The 16,818-nt window shown below is 38.7% G+C and overlaps 2 protein-coding genes across 3 annotated transcripts; both read right to left on the minus strand.

The window, feature by feature from the left end:
- Positions 1 to 636: 636 nt before the first annotated feature.
- Positions 637 to 2,626, minus strand: naa10 (N-alpha-acetyltransferase 10, NatA catalytic subuni). Its single transcript, XM_057319513.1, has 8 exons — positions 2,472 to 2,626; positions 2,033 to 2,131; positions 1,895 to 1,953; positions 1,754 to 1,799; positions 1,537 to 1,652; positions 1,404 to 1,448; positions 1,145 to 1,229; positions 637 to 995 (listed from the first exon to the last, which is right to left on the minus strand). The coding sequence occupies exons 1-8, from the start codon at positions 2,490 to 2,492 to the stop codon at positions 792 to 794; spliced, it is 675 nt and encodes a 224-aa protein (XP_057175496.1). The 5' UTR covers positions 2,493 to 2,626; the 3' UTR covers positions 637 to 791.
- Positions 2,627 to 3,408: 782 nt separating this feature from the next.
- g6pd (glucose-6-phosphate dehydrogenase) lies at positions 3,409 to 16,366 on the minus strand. Of its 2 annotated transcripts, none has more exons than XM_057319683.1 (13): positions 16,309 to 16,366; positions 14,713 to 14,834; positions 11,945 to 11,982; positions 11,754 to 11,862; positions 11,452 to 11,669; positions 10,860 to 11,018; positions 10,546 to 10,671; positions 9,374 to 9,467; positions 7,934 to 8,120; positions 4,951 to 5,186; positions 4,704 to 4,780; positions 4,525 to 4,617; positions 3,409 to 4,444 (listed from the first exon to the last, which is right to left on the minus strand). In XM_057319683.1, exons 1-13 carry the CDS (start codon positions 16,328 to 16,330, stop codon positions 4,354 to 4,356), a joined length of 1,572 nt encoding a protein of 523 aa, XP_057175666.1. In that variant the 5' UTR covers positions 16,331 to 16,366; the 3' UTR covers positions 3,409 to 4,353. The 2 variants fall into 2 exon arrangements, with proteins under 2 accessions (XP_057175666.1, XP_057175668.1); XM_057319685.1 differs by lacking the exon at positions 16,309 to 16,366 and adding an exon at positions 16,116 to 16,302.
- Between the last annotated feature and the right edge of the window lie 452 nt (positions 16,367 to 16,818).

The raw sequence follows: 16,818 nt of genomic DNA on the forward strand, positions 1-16,818 counted from the left end.
ACATGGAATGTAGAAGCAGCCCATGACAAAGCCCATGCAGGCCAGCCCACTTGTCTATGCGTTTTTTCTTGTTTTGAATATTAAAAGAGTGAATAAATTACTTAGATTTGGGGGAAATATAATTTCTTCTGAAGTGTAGAGTTATACATTTGGGGTAATTATTGCGTTACTAGAAAATTGTAAAGATGAAGACTTGAAGAGATAATAAAAATGATAAGAGCTTTCACCCTGGATAAAATAGACTTGAGGTAATAGTCTTGTGTGTGTGTCTAGATTTAAACATAAATCAAAATGAGTGATTAATTGTTCAGAATGATCTGTTTTCATTGTTATTTAAGTGTTTTAATTTAGTCTACCTCTCTCTCTGTATTACTGCATTTCGGTTTGTATAAAACATACAATTTTAGTAAATAATAAAAATTCTTCATTTTACATATTTAGTTACATTAAGATGGCAATTAATAGTAAAGTATTAGAAAATTGAAGTATTAAAGTTAATTGGACCTGTAGATAAAGGTTCTTTAAAGATTATTATTTGCTAAACTTGTAGACAAATTTGCAACAATTTACCAATAATTGGAATCTTTTAAGTGGTGACAACCAAAATAATCATTTCCGAAAGAATGACACAACAGATAATATGAACTCCAACTTTATTGACAAATTTCTTCGCAAATATTTCATAGCATTGAACCGCTTTCACAAAACCCCTTTCCTGTATTTTGAAAATAAAGCCATTTGAGGTGCATATAAACACAAATTTGAAACCTAAAAGACGAGCGAGAGGTGAGTTAAGAGTCTGAGGAGGAGTCTTTGACGTCTGTGCTCTCCGTGGCCTCGCTGACCTCACTCATCTCTTTACTCTCTCCACCGCTGTCTCCGTCTCCCTCCTTCTCACCGTCCTGTACAGACAGCTTCTCCACCAGACCAGTCACAGATGTGTCCTGAGACGGAGGAGCTTCTGACCCCCACAGACGTACACCCGGCTTCTGCAACTGCACATCACAGTTGTTCATTTTTACAGTTGACCATATTGACCAGTTTACATGATATTTCACAACGAGTCACTAAAACCATCAAGATTCGAATATAGTGAAGTAAAACAATACATGACAAGATGATTTACATAATTGTGATGTCACACCTCATCTGCCATCTGTGTGAGATTTCTCTTCATAGCATACGCGTCTTCACCATCTGCGTAATATTTGGGTTCAACTTCACTGATCCTACAAAACAGTATTGACAGAAACAATTTGGTATCAATACACGGAGACAAGAATCCTATAAACTTAATGTGTCTTACAATTGAACTGCTTACACTGTATGATAAATGGTGCGTTTTCTCTAGAAACTTTAATAATAGGTTCATTTCCTGTATAGTGTAAAAAAACAATACTCACTGAAATTTAAGCGTGTTGGAGTACAAGTGAAGAGCGGCCCGGTTACTGAAATACAAACATCAACATGGTGAAGAAGATATTCCAGCAAATCTTTAAGACCACACATGATAAATGATAAACTCACACATCTTACCTTTTCCTCACATGTAAAGAGACATATTTGGCATTGAAGTTCTCAATCATGGCTCTGCTGGCCTGATCCATAAGTTTTTGAGCCAGTCCAAGACGCCTGTGAGAGCGTTTGACTGCCTGCATAAACACAAAACCTCAGAGCATTATTATACAATGCTTACTACATATGCAATCATAATAAAATTACATCAGTCCAAATGACTAATTGAAACGCCAACCAGTGATGTAATGTGTCCATGGGGCACGTCGTCTGGATCTTCCTCCCTATAAAATTTACAACACACAATTATTATAAATGTATAATTATTGTTTCATATATTATATTTATATTGTTTCACTTTAACAAACAATATACTTACATTTTAGCCAAAACATATCCCACTATTTTTCCATTTTCGTCTTCGGCTATGTAGGAGAGCTGAAAAACAAACACAAGCATTCATTACCACAATCCGCTGTGCTGAGATCAGTGTTTGTACACGTTGTCAGTCACAGACCTGTGGCCAGGAGAGGCCGTGGTAGAAGTAGTATTTCATCTGATAGTTCTCTGGAAGACACAGCAGGTTGCAGTGCTGCATGTTCATCAGATCTTCTGGCTGATATAATAATACAAATCAAAACATTGCAGTCAGCTTCCCATGTGTAACAGCAAGTTATTTCACAAGTGAAAGCCAATCACAACAAAGCTTTAATATCATACAGAAGAGCGAGATTTAATATCTGGTGTGTCCGGCTAACGTTACATCAAATCTGGGAGACTTTATATTGAACTGTTAGATGACATTACGGCCGCGTGTTAAAGCGCTCTAAATGTGCCTATGATGCTAATACAACTGTCAGTGACACGCTTACTAACTTAAGTTACTAGTATCAGATGCTGGAATTTCGTGTGATAGCTAACGTCAATGTAATGTCTGCTGTATGCGCTTTACTCACCCGAGCGTTGCGTATATTCATCGTGTTCGCTGGACTAGTTGATAAATATATATAATACACTAAAATTAGTTGTCAAATCGACACAAAACGCCTCAAGAAGAAGCTAATAACAGGGCAAACGAAAATAGCTACACCACTACAACCATGTTGCCCAGGACCGGAAAACGGATGTTAAGAGAACGTTTCCGGTAGAAAAAAAGCCCCTACAAATAGTGGGAATATAATTTGATATAAATACATATAATATAATTTAATATAATAGAAAAAGTGTCACTTGAATAGAAGCGTGTAATAATAAATGGGACACATTTATGTCCACAGCTCCGCAGAGGGGGATTCTTGGCCTACACGTCGTGCATTAAAACCCTTTAACGCACGGCTAGCTCCCGTTTATACCATGGTCATTTGACAAATTAAATATTTTATTGATGTTTACAGTGAAATTTTAGATCAAACAGGTGAAAATTACAGTGATTTTGTCAGTTAAATTTCAAATGTAACCAAATTTACTGGAGCTACATGTGCGTTAAAGGGTTTTAATGCACACCTTCCAGCCAATCAGAATCGAGTATTCAAAAAGACCGTAAGGTATAACTGGAAATTATTGTTCTCATGTTTGAAACCTATACAAAGTGAAAACGACAGAATAATCTGCATATAACACAAATTTGGGCAACAAATAAAATAAATTAAGGTGCACAATTTATAGAATACGGATTAATTTTTACATTTAATAGATTTTTACATTTATCATAAGTTTCTGATGAACTCTTGCATACAGTGTATAACTTATATATTACAGCAGGCCTATGCTACATTCATTTATCATAAATTAGCGAATGCGTGTTATTTGTTTAGGATTTAAAGGACACCAAAACTGTACCTTATTTGCTGGAATGGGCCTACTGTCAAAAAAGAAAAACGAATCATAACACATTGGAGGCATCACAGCCGTTTTATTGTGAAATTACAATAAAATAGAAAACACTGGGCGTAACTTTGTTTAGCAAAGTTACATAGCTCATAGATGTTCAAGCATACAAATAAGCAGTTATACTAAAAATCTGCTGATAATGTCTTGGGCTTCCTTCAGGGCTTTCAGAAACTCAGCCTCTATACACACGTATCCAAAAAAAAAATGCAATGTCTAACTAAAGTTGAAACCAGACACAGTGCAGAAAGAACTAATGTCTTAGTAGGGCATGAATAATATTAAGAGATCAAAGCTCATTCACATGTATGTGATTCACATGTGATCTATAACATCAGATCACATAAGACTAAACATAACGCTCATGTTAAGACATGGTAAGATTTCATGGATAAAACACTTCATCACCCAACATACTGCATGTTGAAAATGATATTGGTGGTGTGTGGTAATGATATATATTTATTACAAACTTGCAGTCAGTAGAAAGGTTGCATGAACAACCCATCTAACCACACCTCTTAACACTTTAAAATGCAAAAAAAATCACAAAGAGCAGAAATTAAGACTTGCTAGTGGAAAGTTGAATACAGGACATAATTATTTTTTTTAAAGAATAAAGATGTAAACCGAAGGAATGAGACTGCAGTATTAAAAACGACATCAAAATAAGAATGTTGCTCAACCAAAAATTGTAACTGTTGTTCATTCTAATGAAATATACACAGAAACAAGAGGCATATACTATGTGGAATGATATCATAAGTTGGTTATGATACACCAGTTATATAAAAGCTGATGTTTAACTAGTAATGATTAACCAGTATTTCCTAAACTTCCCTGGCCCATTTTAAATTCAGTGCACATCTTTACATTTATTTTAAAGTGCCTTTTTATTTCTCCTTGAGGCACTCAACCAGTTTTTCTTTTTCATTTTGGTTTCCTCTTCTTTCACAGTTTATGTGGGTTCACCCATTTGTATGTTCCCTCGTAGCGGAAGCCCACCTTCTGCACCAGCTCATCTGCCTCCGGAGGACCACGGCTATAAAAAACAAATTCACAATGCATGTGAAATGTGTTACACATCACTTCAAACTTATTTCCCACAAATATTTGTATTACCTTCCATATTTATATGGGATAGGTGGCGTCTTCTCCTTCTCTATCTGATGAAGAAGTGGAGTGAAGATTCTCCATGCTTCCCTCAACTCATCGCTAGAAAAGCATCAAGTTAATGATCAGAATGCCATCATCTTACATGCATAACATGACACCTGTGTCAAAGCAGTAGACTGACTGACCTCCGTACAAAATGCATCTGACTTCCACAGAACACATCCAAAATTAGGCGCTCGTAAGCATCAGGCAGCTTAACGTCCTGAGAAACGGACCAAAAATACATGTGGCAAAAGCTGATACATGACAGAAGTAGACTGTCATATTGATGTTATTATGTCTTGTTTTTTACTGCCATATTCTGACACATAAATAAAAAAGGTATAAAAACATCATTAACTCCCACTAAAGAATCTAAGAGGACCGTGGTACCTTGTATCTGCTGTGGTAGGTCAGGTCCAGCTCGGTCTCTTCAGGGCTGAAATAAACTCCAGGTTTTTTGCTCATCATCTTGGCGTATATGGCCTCGTTGGGCTGCACGCGTACCACCAGCTCATTCCTCCTGCACTGTCCGGTAAAAATGTCTCCAGGAACATCTGCGAACTGCAACCGCACCTCAGCCTTTCTCTCATTAAGAGCCTTCCCACAGCGGAGGATGAAGGGAACACCTGAAAAGACAGATAGAGAGCCAAAATGGCTTGGTCTTAAATAAACAGACATGTACTGTACTTGTGCTCAAACCAGTCAGTCACATTCGACAACAAACTGTTATTGTTAAAATTCAGATCTCTGTGTTTAAATATCTACACAACAGTCTTGCTCCAGTAAACATTTAAAAGGTAATACCGAAGTGTGCAAATCTTTTTACCAGCTCTTAGTTTAGTTTAGCCAAAACCCTTTAGTTTATGTCAGATTTAACACAGCAATTGTCCATACAATTAGACAGTTATTACATCATTTTACCCACGTATAATGTACAGTCCATTTTTATGTGTATTTCGGGGAAACTATGAGTTTAACCACAGTAACATACATATAATTAATGGTGATTAACCATGAACTATTTTATACACTTTACCTGATGCAGCAGGATTAATAATAGCGACAGACTAAATGTACTCGTCCAGCGAGTGATCAGCAAATCGTAATCAACTCTAAGAAATATTACTTTCCTGTAGGGATGCACCGAATGTTCGGCCACCGAATATATTCGGCCGAAAATAGCAAAAAACGCATGTTCGGTATTCGGCCGAATATGTGAAATGGCCGAATAATTTTACCGAACATGACTCGAGAAACGATCAACTAGCAACCAGCGCAGAGAGAGAGAGAGAGAGAGAGAGAGAGAGACGTGCGCTTTATTAATGCCGCAAACATTTTGGCAGTGTGTGTGTGGAGCATTTTAAGGTGTCAGAGAAAGACATAGCACGGGACTTGCCGCACGGAAGTAAATTTCCGAATGAAAGCGTCTTTACCGGTCGGTAACTTGTGGCTATTTCAGACGGGAGCGGGCTGTCTGACAAGTAGCCCCGCCGCTCGCGACATCCTTTGACATCATACAGTGGTCGCGCGCACACAGTTCCCTGTACTAAACAACTTGTCAAAGTATGTTCTGTGCATCCCGGCCACGAGTGCACCAGAGAACAGTCAGCTTTTGTGGGCGGAGTTTGCAGGAGAGACGTGAACTGATGTGGTTGTCAGTCAGCATCAGTCAGAATAGCTTGCGTTCGATGTTTTTTTTTCTTACAATCATTTTGCAACGTAGCCTATAATAATCCAACAGTTTTAGTTTATTCGTATTTTTAGTTTATAGGCCTAATGTGGAATGACACTTTTTAATGAAGTGTTTTGTTGTAGGGGTACAGAGTAACTTACATTACATTCTTTTACCAGTCAGTTATAGGCCTAATTAATATAGGCTATTAAATTTTTTGTTTTAATGTATTTTGTTTTGCTCAATTTTATATTAAGTTGTATTGTATTTTATTGAAAAGCAAGACAAATTTTTAAAAGCAAATTTTGACTATTCAGTTTGTGCAATAGTGAAAAAATAGCTTAATAAATAGAAGAAATGCAAAAACCATATTCGGTGTTCGGTATTATTCGGCCTTCGGCCAAGTGTTTCACATCATGTTCGGCTTCGGCTTCGGCCAAGAATGTTAGATTCGGTGCATCCCTACTTTCCTGGCCTTGGAAAAACAATATTCTTACTGCAGTACAGTACCACTTCAGAAATCTTAACGAAATCAAGCAGTTTAAGTGACGTTGATATGTGATAAATAAACACAGAAACGATTCGAGCATGGATAAAAATGCGGTTTTATTTACTACACTAAAGGGGAAATAAAACCAACTAACTAACAAAGACCAAACACTAACCAACACACATACAACGTAAAAGCAGTAAAGAATGAAAGAAATAGACAAAGCAAAGAGTGGCAGTATTAAATCAGCTATTCGCATCTGCATAAACCATCAAGGACAATCTCCTTATTTAAAAGGGCAAAGCTTAAGCGCAGCTATTTAGAAGTAGATCAGATACTTGCACTGGTTTCCTGGTTGTGCTGGGACAAGTTCTGGTGCGCGTGCAAAACGGTTTCAGAGTCCTGATGAGTTCAAAGCGAGCAGGTGAGTCCGTCGGATTCTTTCTTAGAACCGGATTGGCTGACGAAGGTAGAACGAACTTAGCCGAAGCAAACTGCCGGAAGAAGCTGTCTCCGAGGAGAGAGACAGGTCTCGAGAGGGTGCACAAACACAGCGACCGCGAACACACACGAGCATGCACTCTTTCCTCCGTGCACAGATGTTTTAACCACGGGGGCGTCACACCCCTCCAAGGTGGGCGATCCAATGTGATGAGATAGTTTTGGGCGCGAAAACATGTTTCTTTGTCTGGCACACTAACTCAGTTGCATTTATGGTCGCCTGGGAGTTTGGAGCAGGAATAGTCTTAGAATAAACTAAAATGAGTATGGTATAAAATACATTACTGGGCTATACACCATATTCTAAGACATGAAAAGGGAAACACGTAGATATAAAACATGAAGGGGTTACAATTACATTGACCTGTAGTTTGGACAAGAATGTAAATATACACAGAATACCACTAAGCACATATGCCTTTGAGGTTATAGGTGAAGGAGAATAACATGGGGACAAGCATACAATGTGGGGATACATGTATATACACCTGTCCTCCCCCAAGAACCTCCTTTGAAGTCCAGGGGAGAGTATTGGAATCTGTCCTGGTCAGTGATGAAGGTGTTGAGATAGGGCAGTTGGACCAGACTCGTTGGTGCCTGGTTGAAGCTTGTTGTGTTTTACGATCCCAAATGGTAACCTTTGATCCAACCAGACCCTACAGTACAAATGTAGATGCATATCAAATTCAGATGTGAATCAAAACGCTTACCATCCCACCGTTCATTCTTCACATAAAGCACCGCAGTGGCAAACGTGGCCTGGGTGGAGCCTTTAGGAACAGTCGGGTCATCTAAATAACCCAGTTTAGCATCTCCCTCTCCTTCAGGATCTCCAACGTACTGACCCAACACCACATCTGACAGAGAAACTGGCTCGATGCACTTCAGGACTTTCACCTTTAGGGGGAGACAGAGAGGAGTCATCCATTATTATTCCCATTAATCTCTGCTGTTTTAGGCCAATGAGCTGAGAAGTAAAATAAATGTGACTGATCACTCTATATTACTAAACATGTATATACAGTATCTATATATTATAGAACATCTTGCAGCAGACACTTGGAAACTATATAGTATCTACCCACAATCAGGGGCAGATTAAGGTGGTCAGGGGCCCCTAGGCTGCTCTTTGGGTGAGGCCCCCTTTGGGTGAGGCCCCCCCTTAGGTGCCTTTCACGCTTGCAGTTTAGTTCGGAACGGAGAACGGTTTACATGAAAAGCCGCTAATGCAAAAACTGTCACATGAACTCAGGTTCGCACCAGGGTACCGAACCCTGCGCATGCACTTTAGCCGATTACAATGCATGTAAGAAATGATAGTGTCAGTAGTTTACCTTGGATTTGAGCAGGAGTGAGCCTGCATTGTTTTGCACGTTGCGAGTGGAATCAGAGCGGCAAATGAATGGTAATACGATGTTTCCAGATTTAAAAATAGTCCTGATAAATAGTCTTTTTGCAAGCAGCAGAAAGCTCTGTAAGCGAACATACAGTAAAACCTAGTGTTGTTTACTCTGCGCTGCGCTTAATAGCATCAAGTCATTCAAAAACACAATAAATTGACCCGTGTTCTGTTTACTATCATGTGTCATGCACGTTCGTGATGACGTAAAATTAATGCAAACGCACCATGGTGCGATAGAATCAAATGAGCCTGAGACACCGATGTTAGCCAATGCGAGCTGCCACCAGTCCTCCCGCTGCTATCTAAGTCACATTGTTCTTTTAACCTTTGCATTTTCCATTTTTGTGCTCCACTATTGTACTTTCTTTCGGACATTTTGCCGCTATGCCGTCTAGCAATAGCAGTGACGTAAATGAAAATGATTGACATGATTTCACCAGCAGCTGATTGGACAGATGTGACCCAAATGTAACATCTATCCAAACATTTTCCACTAATTACAAAAATAATGCTGAAGCCAAACCCTTATTTTATTATTATGTCCTCGTTCTTTTCTTTTGGATAATTAACTGACCTCTTGACCTCATTCTATTTCTTTAACGTTAATGAATAACTGGATGAAGGTGGCAGTGGAGATACTGTATATTTGCTATGCACGAGCCTCTAAATTTAGTATCATGTAGATAAGAGCCAGATGAGTGCTGCAAGGGATGACAGATCACAGTTCATTGGCCGACTGGCCCATTACCTTCTCATCCCGCACATCATCAGAGCTTGTGGAGGCCGGCTTCTCCATGGCAACCAGAGAGAGCATCTGCAGCAGGTGGTTCTGCATCACATCACTGGCGACAGAAGAGAGATCCTTTCATTTACAAATCACATTAGAATATTAAAATCCAAATCAGATTAGCAGGGAAAACCATCTAGGCATTTTGGTTAGGGATGCAAGAAATCGAAATATCACAAATTTGCAATTACTGAATAATTTTAATACCTTAAAACATTTTCGACAAGAGAGAGTGATGTAAAACATGTATGTTTGTTATATTTTATTCAGTTATTAAATACATTTTAATATATTTTTCGTAATGCATATTGCATTTTTAGTTTTTAAATTGTGTTTCGCTTTCATTTTTACTGTTTCTTTATAAAGTTTAACATGATGAATATAAAAATAACATTAATTTATTTAACCATCGATGGTGAAAAATCTGGGTATTATTACTCGTACACAGAAATTACAAGGTACTGGCATAACACTGAGCTCAAAACAACAGTTTAACATTACAGTTACTAAAAATGAGTCGTCCAAAACTTCAGAAGTGTACATTTGATCGTTTTTTGTCTTTTATGACTAATTCCATAAGTTCCATACGTAGTCACCCATCATCGCTTCATCACACTTTCCCTGTGCTACAGAAATTTCTAGAATTTTCTGACAGTGACAACTGGAAAAATAATTTTTAAATATGTGAAAATATTTACAGTTTTTATTTATTTGCAATATACTGCAATTATATTGCAACTAATGATAAGCTCAAAATTTACTTCAGCTAAATATACACTAAAACATTGATGCTACATAAAAAAATTAATATTACCACAATAATTAGCACCACAATAATTAACTATAAAAAGGTCGGGTGAAACATCAATTTCTTACACTGTGTTATTTAACAAATTATCACATATCACACTATTCTTGAATGTTCATCCCTAGTTTTAGTGTTGAAGGCATGGAATGTGTTCCAAAATTATTCTTATAATTTTTTTCCTAACACAAATAGCATTAACAATTTAAGTAAAATTTGTATTGATTTATTCCAGCATGACTTGAGAAAGATGCAAACAAGTGGCACTTAGAAACAATCAAAGCAAGAAATCATTTATCTTTACACACAAAGCATTTATTGAACTAACCGTATAATTCCAAAATCATCAAAATATCCTCCGCGACCCTGGGTTCCAAACGGCTCTTTGAAGGTCAGAACCACGCAGGCCACACTGTCGCGGTTCCAAATGGGACCAAACAAACGGTTTCCAAACCTTTGGGGTTTTGAGGAAATAAAGAAAGCAAATCATGTCAATTATCGACACACATCCAGAGCTTCCTTATGTACCGTAACTGAAACCTAATTATTCAGAAATACCAACTGTGCCTGACAGCCATTGAAAAGCAGGAGGCAGAGAGACTAAGTGAGGCAGAACAGTGAGAGAGATGAAGAGAAGCATACCGGAGAACCATAAGGTTCTGGACCATCTCTTTGCCTAGGTAGTGATCTATACGGTAAATCTGATCCTCTGTGAAAAGAGTGAAAAGATGTTTGGATAACTCCTCTGAGCTCTGCAGGTCACGGCCAAATGGCTTCTCCACGATTATCCTGTTCCAGCCCCTGTCAACCATACAAACAAGAAACATGCTGCTTTATATAAAGGCCTTGGTGAGGGCAAACCTAAATCTACAGATTTCTTTTAGTATTTGCTAAAGCATTGTCAGAAAGGACGTTCTGGGTGGTTGCTAGGCGGTTGTAATAGTTTTTTGAGGAGTTGCTAGGGTGTTGTTAACGTTTTCTGAGAGGTTGCTGGGGTGTTTTTATAGTTTTCTGAGGGGTTGCTGGGGTGTTTTTATAGTTTTCTGAGGGGTTGCTGGGGTGTTTTTATAGTTTTCTGAGGGGTTGCTGGGGTGTTTTTATAGTTTTCTGAGGGGTTGCCGGGGTGTTTTTATAGTTTTCTGAGGGGTTGCTAGGGTGATGCTATGGCTCATGTAAAAAGAGCTTGCATCAAAGAACGAAACGCATGAAACAAACGCATGTGGTTGCTTCTCACTTGGTGCTCATGCAATGATGTCTGATGTTCTCTGTGACATCATGGTAGACGTTGGGCGGCAAGGCCAGGTAGAAGAGGCGGTTAGCTTCGGCTCCTCCCGGTATGGACAGCAGGTGTGTGTGCAGGTTGGCAAAAGAAGATCCATCCACATATTTACCGCTGATGTACGAGTTCCGGCTGAAGAACGCAGAGAGCCGTTCAGCCTCGGAGTCAACAGCCTGTAAATAAGAAAAGGAAAGATTCAAAACACAAACACACATGCGTAGTACACAGACGTAAACACACACACAGAAAGTTGTGACCTTCATGTAGGGCATACAGGCTGCACGAATGGAGTCCACGGTCAGGTCAGAACGGGCAAAGCCAACAAAATAGGTCTGTTCAGGGAGCAAACCATCTCTAAACAACCACCTAAAAGAGAGAGAGAGAGAAATATATAATACCAGAAGAGAGAGTGAATTTCAGAGTCAGGTTAGACATAAAAAGGACTTACCATAATGTTGGGTAAATTTTCTTTTTGGCCAGATCCCCCTATGACAAGAGAATATTTATGACATTTTGTTTATATGTTTATAAACAAAAAAAATCACTTTTCATTCATTTTGGGGGAAAGGGTTTGCAAAAGTCTCCCAAATTACTGTTGGATAAGTTATCAAAAATACTTTGTTAAATGATTAAACCTAACTGTTCTCTTAGCCAAGCCAAAAACCACAGTTGCTTAATAGCCAAAAGTCTCTCCAAACGTGCCAACCCACAAGATGAGAACACTGCTTGGAATTGACCCGACATGGCAGTTGTAACAGCTTTTATAAGGCTTTAATGCACATTAATCACATGTAAAGCCAACAGTTAAACATCAGGGAGGTAAAAATGTGTCAGGGTGTCTCATGTTTTTTAGACCCTGAAACAAAGCATGGGCTGTTTCAAAATGCCACTGAGGTGGCATCACAGTTCAGCCGGTTTCACAGTTTAACATGTAGAAATGACAGCTAATAAATAAAGGAGACACATCAAACTATTAATGTGAAGCAGTAGTTGAATCCTATATTACACAACTTCAATAAAATCCTGTCCAACCCGCAGCAGGTGACTCAGCTGTCTGATCACTGACCTCAGTACATCTGCTCCTCGTCTATTCAAACACGTGAGAAATGCACTGCAAGACCATTCTGTTCGTCTCAGCGGTTCTATGTCAAACTGGGAGACTTCCTTATCAGCAGATATGCTGTGTATCTGTATATAATCCATTAGTCTCTGTGCAATATGCCATGTAATCTATTAAAACACTGCTGTTGCTGTGGAGGAAAGATCTTAGTAAGTATGACTTGACAAAAGTCCATCTCCATACCTACAGTAAGTGTTCAGTAACCTTCAGCATTGGCAATCCATCATAATCACAGTAAAACAAACAAAACACTAAAATCCACATAAACCGTACTGTACTGTTTTTGTTCTGACAGCGTTTCTGAAGGAAAGGAATACACTTTTGCTATACTGTGTGTATATCTGTCAATGTTTTTCAAAGCCCACACAACACATGTTCATTTTAGGGCAGATTTCTGTTTAACATGTAGATATCATTTTAACCCTGTGTGGTTTTTCAGTGACCCTTTACATTAAGGTTGTATTTGCCATATTTGAACATTTTGTCAATCCATTGGCAAACAATGAACAATAATCAATTGTTTCAAAACAAAACTGTATCTGGTAACATACAAAATAGAGTAGACTAAATACTAAGTTTTGGTGTTTTTCTCACAAGGCACAAAAACTACTATTATGATGTATTATTAATTGATTTTAGTGTTTATTCCACCTCTTTTGACAACACGGAAGGAAAACACCGAAATGTAGTTTTCAGTTATACTTTACCGAAACTCACCCCATTGTTTCCCATTATTTCGAGAAAACTACTTTTGCATTTTTCACATTATTTTGACAGACAGAAGTAAAAAGGATAGACCAAAATGTTTTTTTTCACCATTTAATCATCCCCATGTCATTTCAAACCTGTAGGCCTTTCCTTTGCAGAACACAAAAGATGATTTTTTGAAGAATGTTGGTAACAACATTGGACCGTATTGACATCCATTGAATGAACACAAAACTACTGAGACATTTCTCAAAATGTAAAAGATTTTAAACAACATAAGGACGAATAAATGAAAAAATATGTATTTTCGGGGGGTGAACTATCCCGGCTTTAATGGTCAGACATGAGGTGATGTTGCAATCAGCTGCATTTTGAAATGGTGACTGTATGGACTCATTGTTTAATATCAGGCCATAGGCTTGTTTCAACACTGTTGACCAGCGACCCAGACCAGATCATGCCTTTTTTCACCAGCCTTGCCATCTTGCCAATACTCACACACACACACGGACACACTAACCCTTTCAACATCCCTCCACCTCGACCTACTGAATGAAAAGTGCTGATGGTGAGTGATGGGGCATAATCCAGCTCACTACCGCCTCTCCTACTTAACAAAGCACTATTCACAGAGCGCTTGTGTTGAATCAGACTAATAAAAAGGGTGTGATGAAAGAAAAGGCGGAACAGGGAAAAGCAAGCCAAAAGAAGGAAGACTGTTTTTATTTCCTCACTAGAGAAAAACTCAATATGGAGAAGTGTGACCTATTTTAACTTAACCAACATTCATTGTAATATTGTTCCTTATTCATATGCCAAATCATAATGAAGGCAGGGCAGACCAGACCAGCCAATCAAAGATCAGCTGTTGTCACGTGTAGCCTTTCAAGGCCGCTCATGGACAATAAACTAAACTACAACTACCCAACAAACCTTAACTGTCTGGATGACAAATTTAAGATTTTAATATGGTGGGGTTTTCACTGGTTGCACAATTTCAGCTGTACTTCCTCCAACAAACCATTTCAAGGCCATTTGACCATTTTACCCACATCTGAGACTCTTCCTTGTATTGCACTAGCAGAAAAAGCTGTAAATTTACATTTACGCATTTGGCAGAAGCTTTTATCCAAAGCGACTTACATTGCATTGTATTATACATTGGTTTCTGACTATGTGCAATCTCCTGGGATCGAACCCATGACCTTGCCATTGTTAGCGCCATGCTCTAACCACTGAGCCACAGGAAAATGTATAGAATAATGTAACTTTAAACAATACAAGTGGGACCTTCAACCTATCAACATGGAACTACAGAAACTAGGAAGGTTTTGGTTCCTATTATTCATTTTTGGTCCATCCAAGCGAAATTAGAACACACGACTCACCGAAGCACCCATGATGATGAAGATGTGCACGTCAGACTGATGAAACTCCACATCATCGTGCAGTTCTCTCCTCAGCTGACCAAACACTTCCGAGCGGGAGAGAGGAAGACCGCTCATTTTGTCTGCGAAGGTCAGGAAAAGACAGATTAAATAACCATTATGAAAGAAGCTAAATGCAACAAAACAAGCTCTGGAAACTTTAGCACATGCTACACTTGTTCTACTACAAGAATTTCCGGTAAGGTTGATCCATTCACACACAGTAGAGGGGGCCAAAAGTATTAGCGTAAATGTTAAAGGGATAGTTCACATAAAACATGTTTTTTAATGGTACTCAATGATGCCCCAGAAATCTCAGTTGCTAACATTTTTCCAAACATCCTTCTTTGTGTCCAACCAAACAAAGACATTCATACAGGTTTGGAACAACTTGAGAGTTATAGTAATTCATGAGGGAATTTTCAATTTTGAGTGAACTATCCCTTTAAGCCGACACAATATATTTAATAACAAAAAACAACACAGAATGGCAAAGCAAACACAGAAAACATTGGTCTACATTAAATGTGACCGAAAGACAAATAGCATACAAAATCATTCCTGCTTTAGGGTAGCTGACATGACAGTTCAAACAGTCATTACAGTTATTATCATCATCATCATTATTATTACTATGCACCTGTTACACCACAAATATATGAACTGCAAAAAAGTGAATACTGTAATCATATTTAGTCAATGTTTAATAAAAATAAATGGTGGCCACATTATTTGTCAACTACCATTTAACATTTGCACCAATAACATTTATAATATATGCTGACTCATGCTCATATTTCAGTTAAAAAGCACACATTACTGACAAAAGGTGCGTTCAACATTATGTACAGCTACGCAGACCGGTCAGCGCATGACATCAAATGATCGCGAGAGCAGACTGCTCCGTATGCTCCAGAATTGCTCTCGCGGTACTTGGATGTCACAAGCCGATCGGTGTGCGCAGCAAATGCTCGCATACACTTAATGGCTGCTCTGGAAAATCTTTTTAACTACACAAAGACATTCATCAGAGACATCGACAGAGGCACGACTCTATTTACTACTACTACTACTACATCACGACTAAGTTTGCGTACCAATCTTATCAGGGACTGTAACGTTAGTGCGTGCTCTTTCTGTGGCACACAGGAAAAATCCATACACATAAATGTCAGAATTCACATGCTAACGTTACTCTATAAACAACACATAATCCCATCATACTATAATGTTATTAGCACAAATCCCCAGCCCAATCCCCTACCTACAGTATCTGCCAGGACTCAGATGACCAGTTAGTTGTGGTTAGAAAAGCAAACTGCACCATCAAACATGCTAACAACACTGGACAACGCGCTACTTACAGTAAGTGCTCTGTACAAAACAGAACAAAAGCAGCAGGATTGAAATCCTAGAGGAGTAAACAGACTCGTCGGTATGACCGTAGAGATGTTAATTATTCAAGCTACAGTGACATATCTTAAAACGGTTTCCTTCTTCCCTGTTAAACCGACGCTGAGGAACTCTGTGATTTTATTGGTGTAGCCCGAAACTCACCAGCGCTCGCTCGACTTCCCATCACTGCAGCGTATTGACGTCAACCACACAAGCGCGCACGGGAAAACAGAGAAGTGGGAGGGGACATACTGCGGGAGGGAGGGGCTTGTGCTTGGCGGCAGCCCACGCGCGCTGCTGATTGACAGTTGAAAGCTGCAATGGCAAAAGAACGCACCGCTCTCACTCGAGCGCATCATGTGGATAAGTAGACAAAAGCAGGGAAAAAAAACTCAACGAAATGTCAGCATGACGTTGCAGGTAATTTTAAGGTTGAAAAAAAAATTCTACGCAACAATAAATGCTTAGTACGTTTTTAGTTTTTTAAAACATCTTCCCAGACTTCACGGGGAGAGCCCCTCCCCAGACATACCAAAAGCTTCAAGTCTCTTCTTACAGTATAGTGACCAATATTTATGGACAAAACACTTAACTTATAGGGTATTTATTGGACAATATTTTCTGACAGAAACTCAAACTACAGCATATATTCGAATACAAAAATTAAATCCA

The sequence above is a fragment of the Triplophysa rosa genome, linkage group LG21, assembly GCF_024868665.1.
Source record: "Triplophysa rosa linkage group LG21, Trosa_1v2, whole genome shotgun sequence".
In the NCBI taxonomy this organism is placed as follows: Eukaryota; Metazoa; Chordata; class Actinopteri; order Cypriniformes; family Nemacheilidae; genus Triplophysa; species Triplophysa rosa.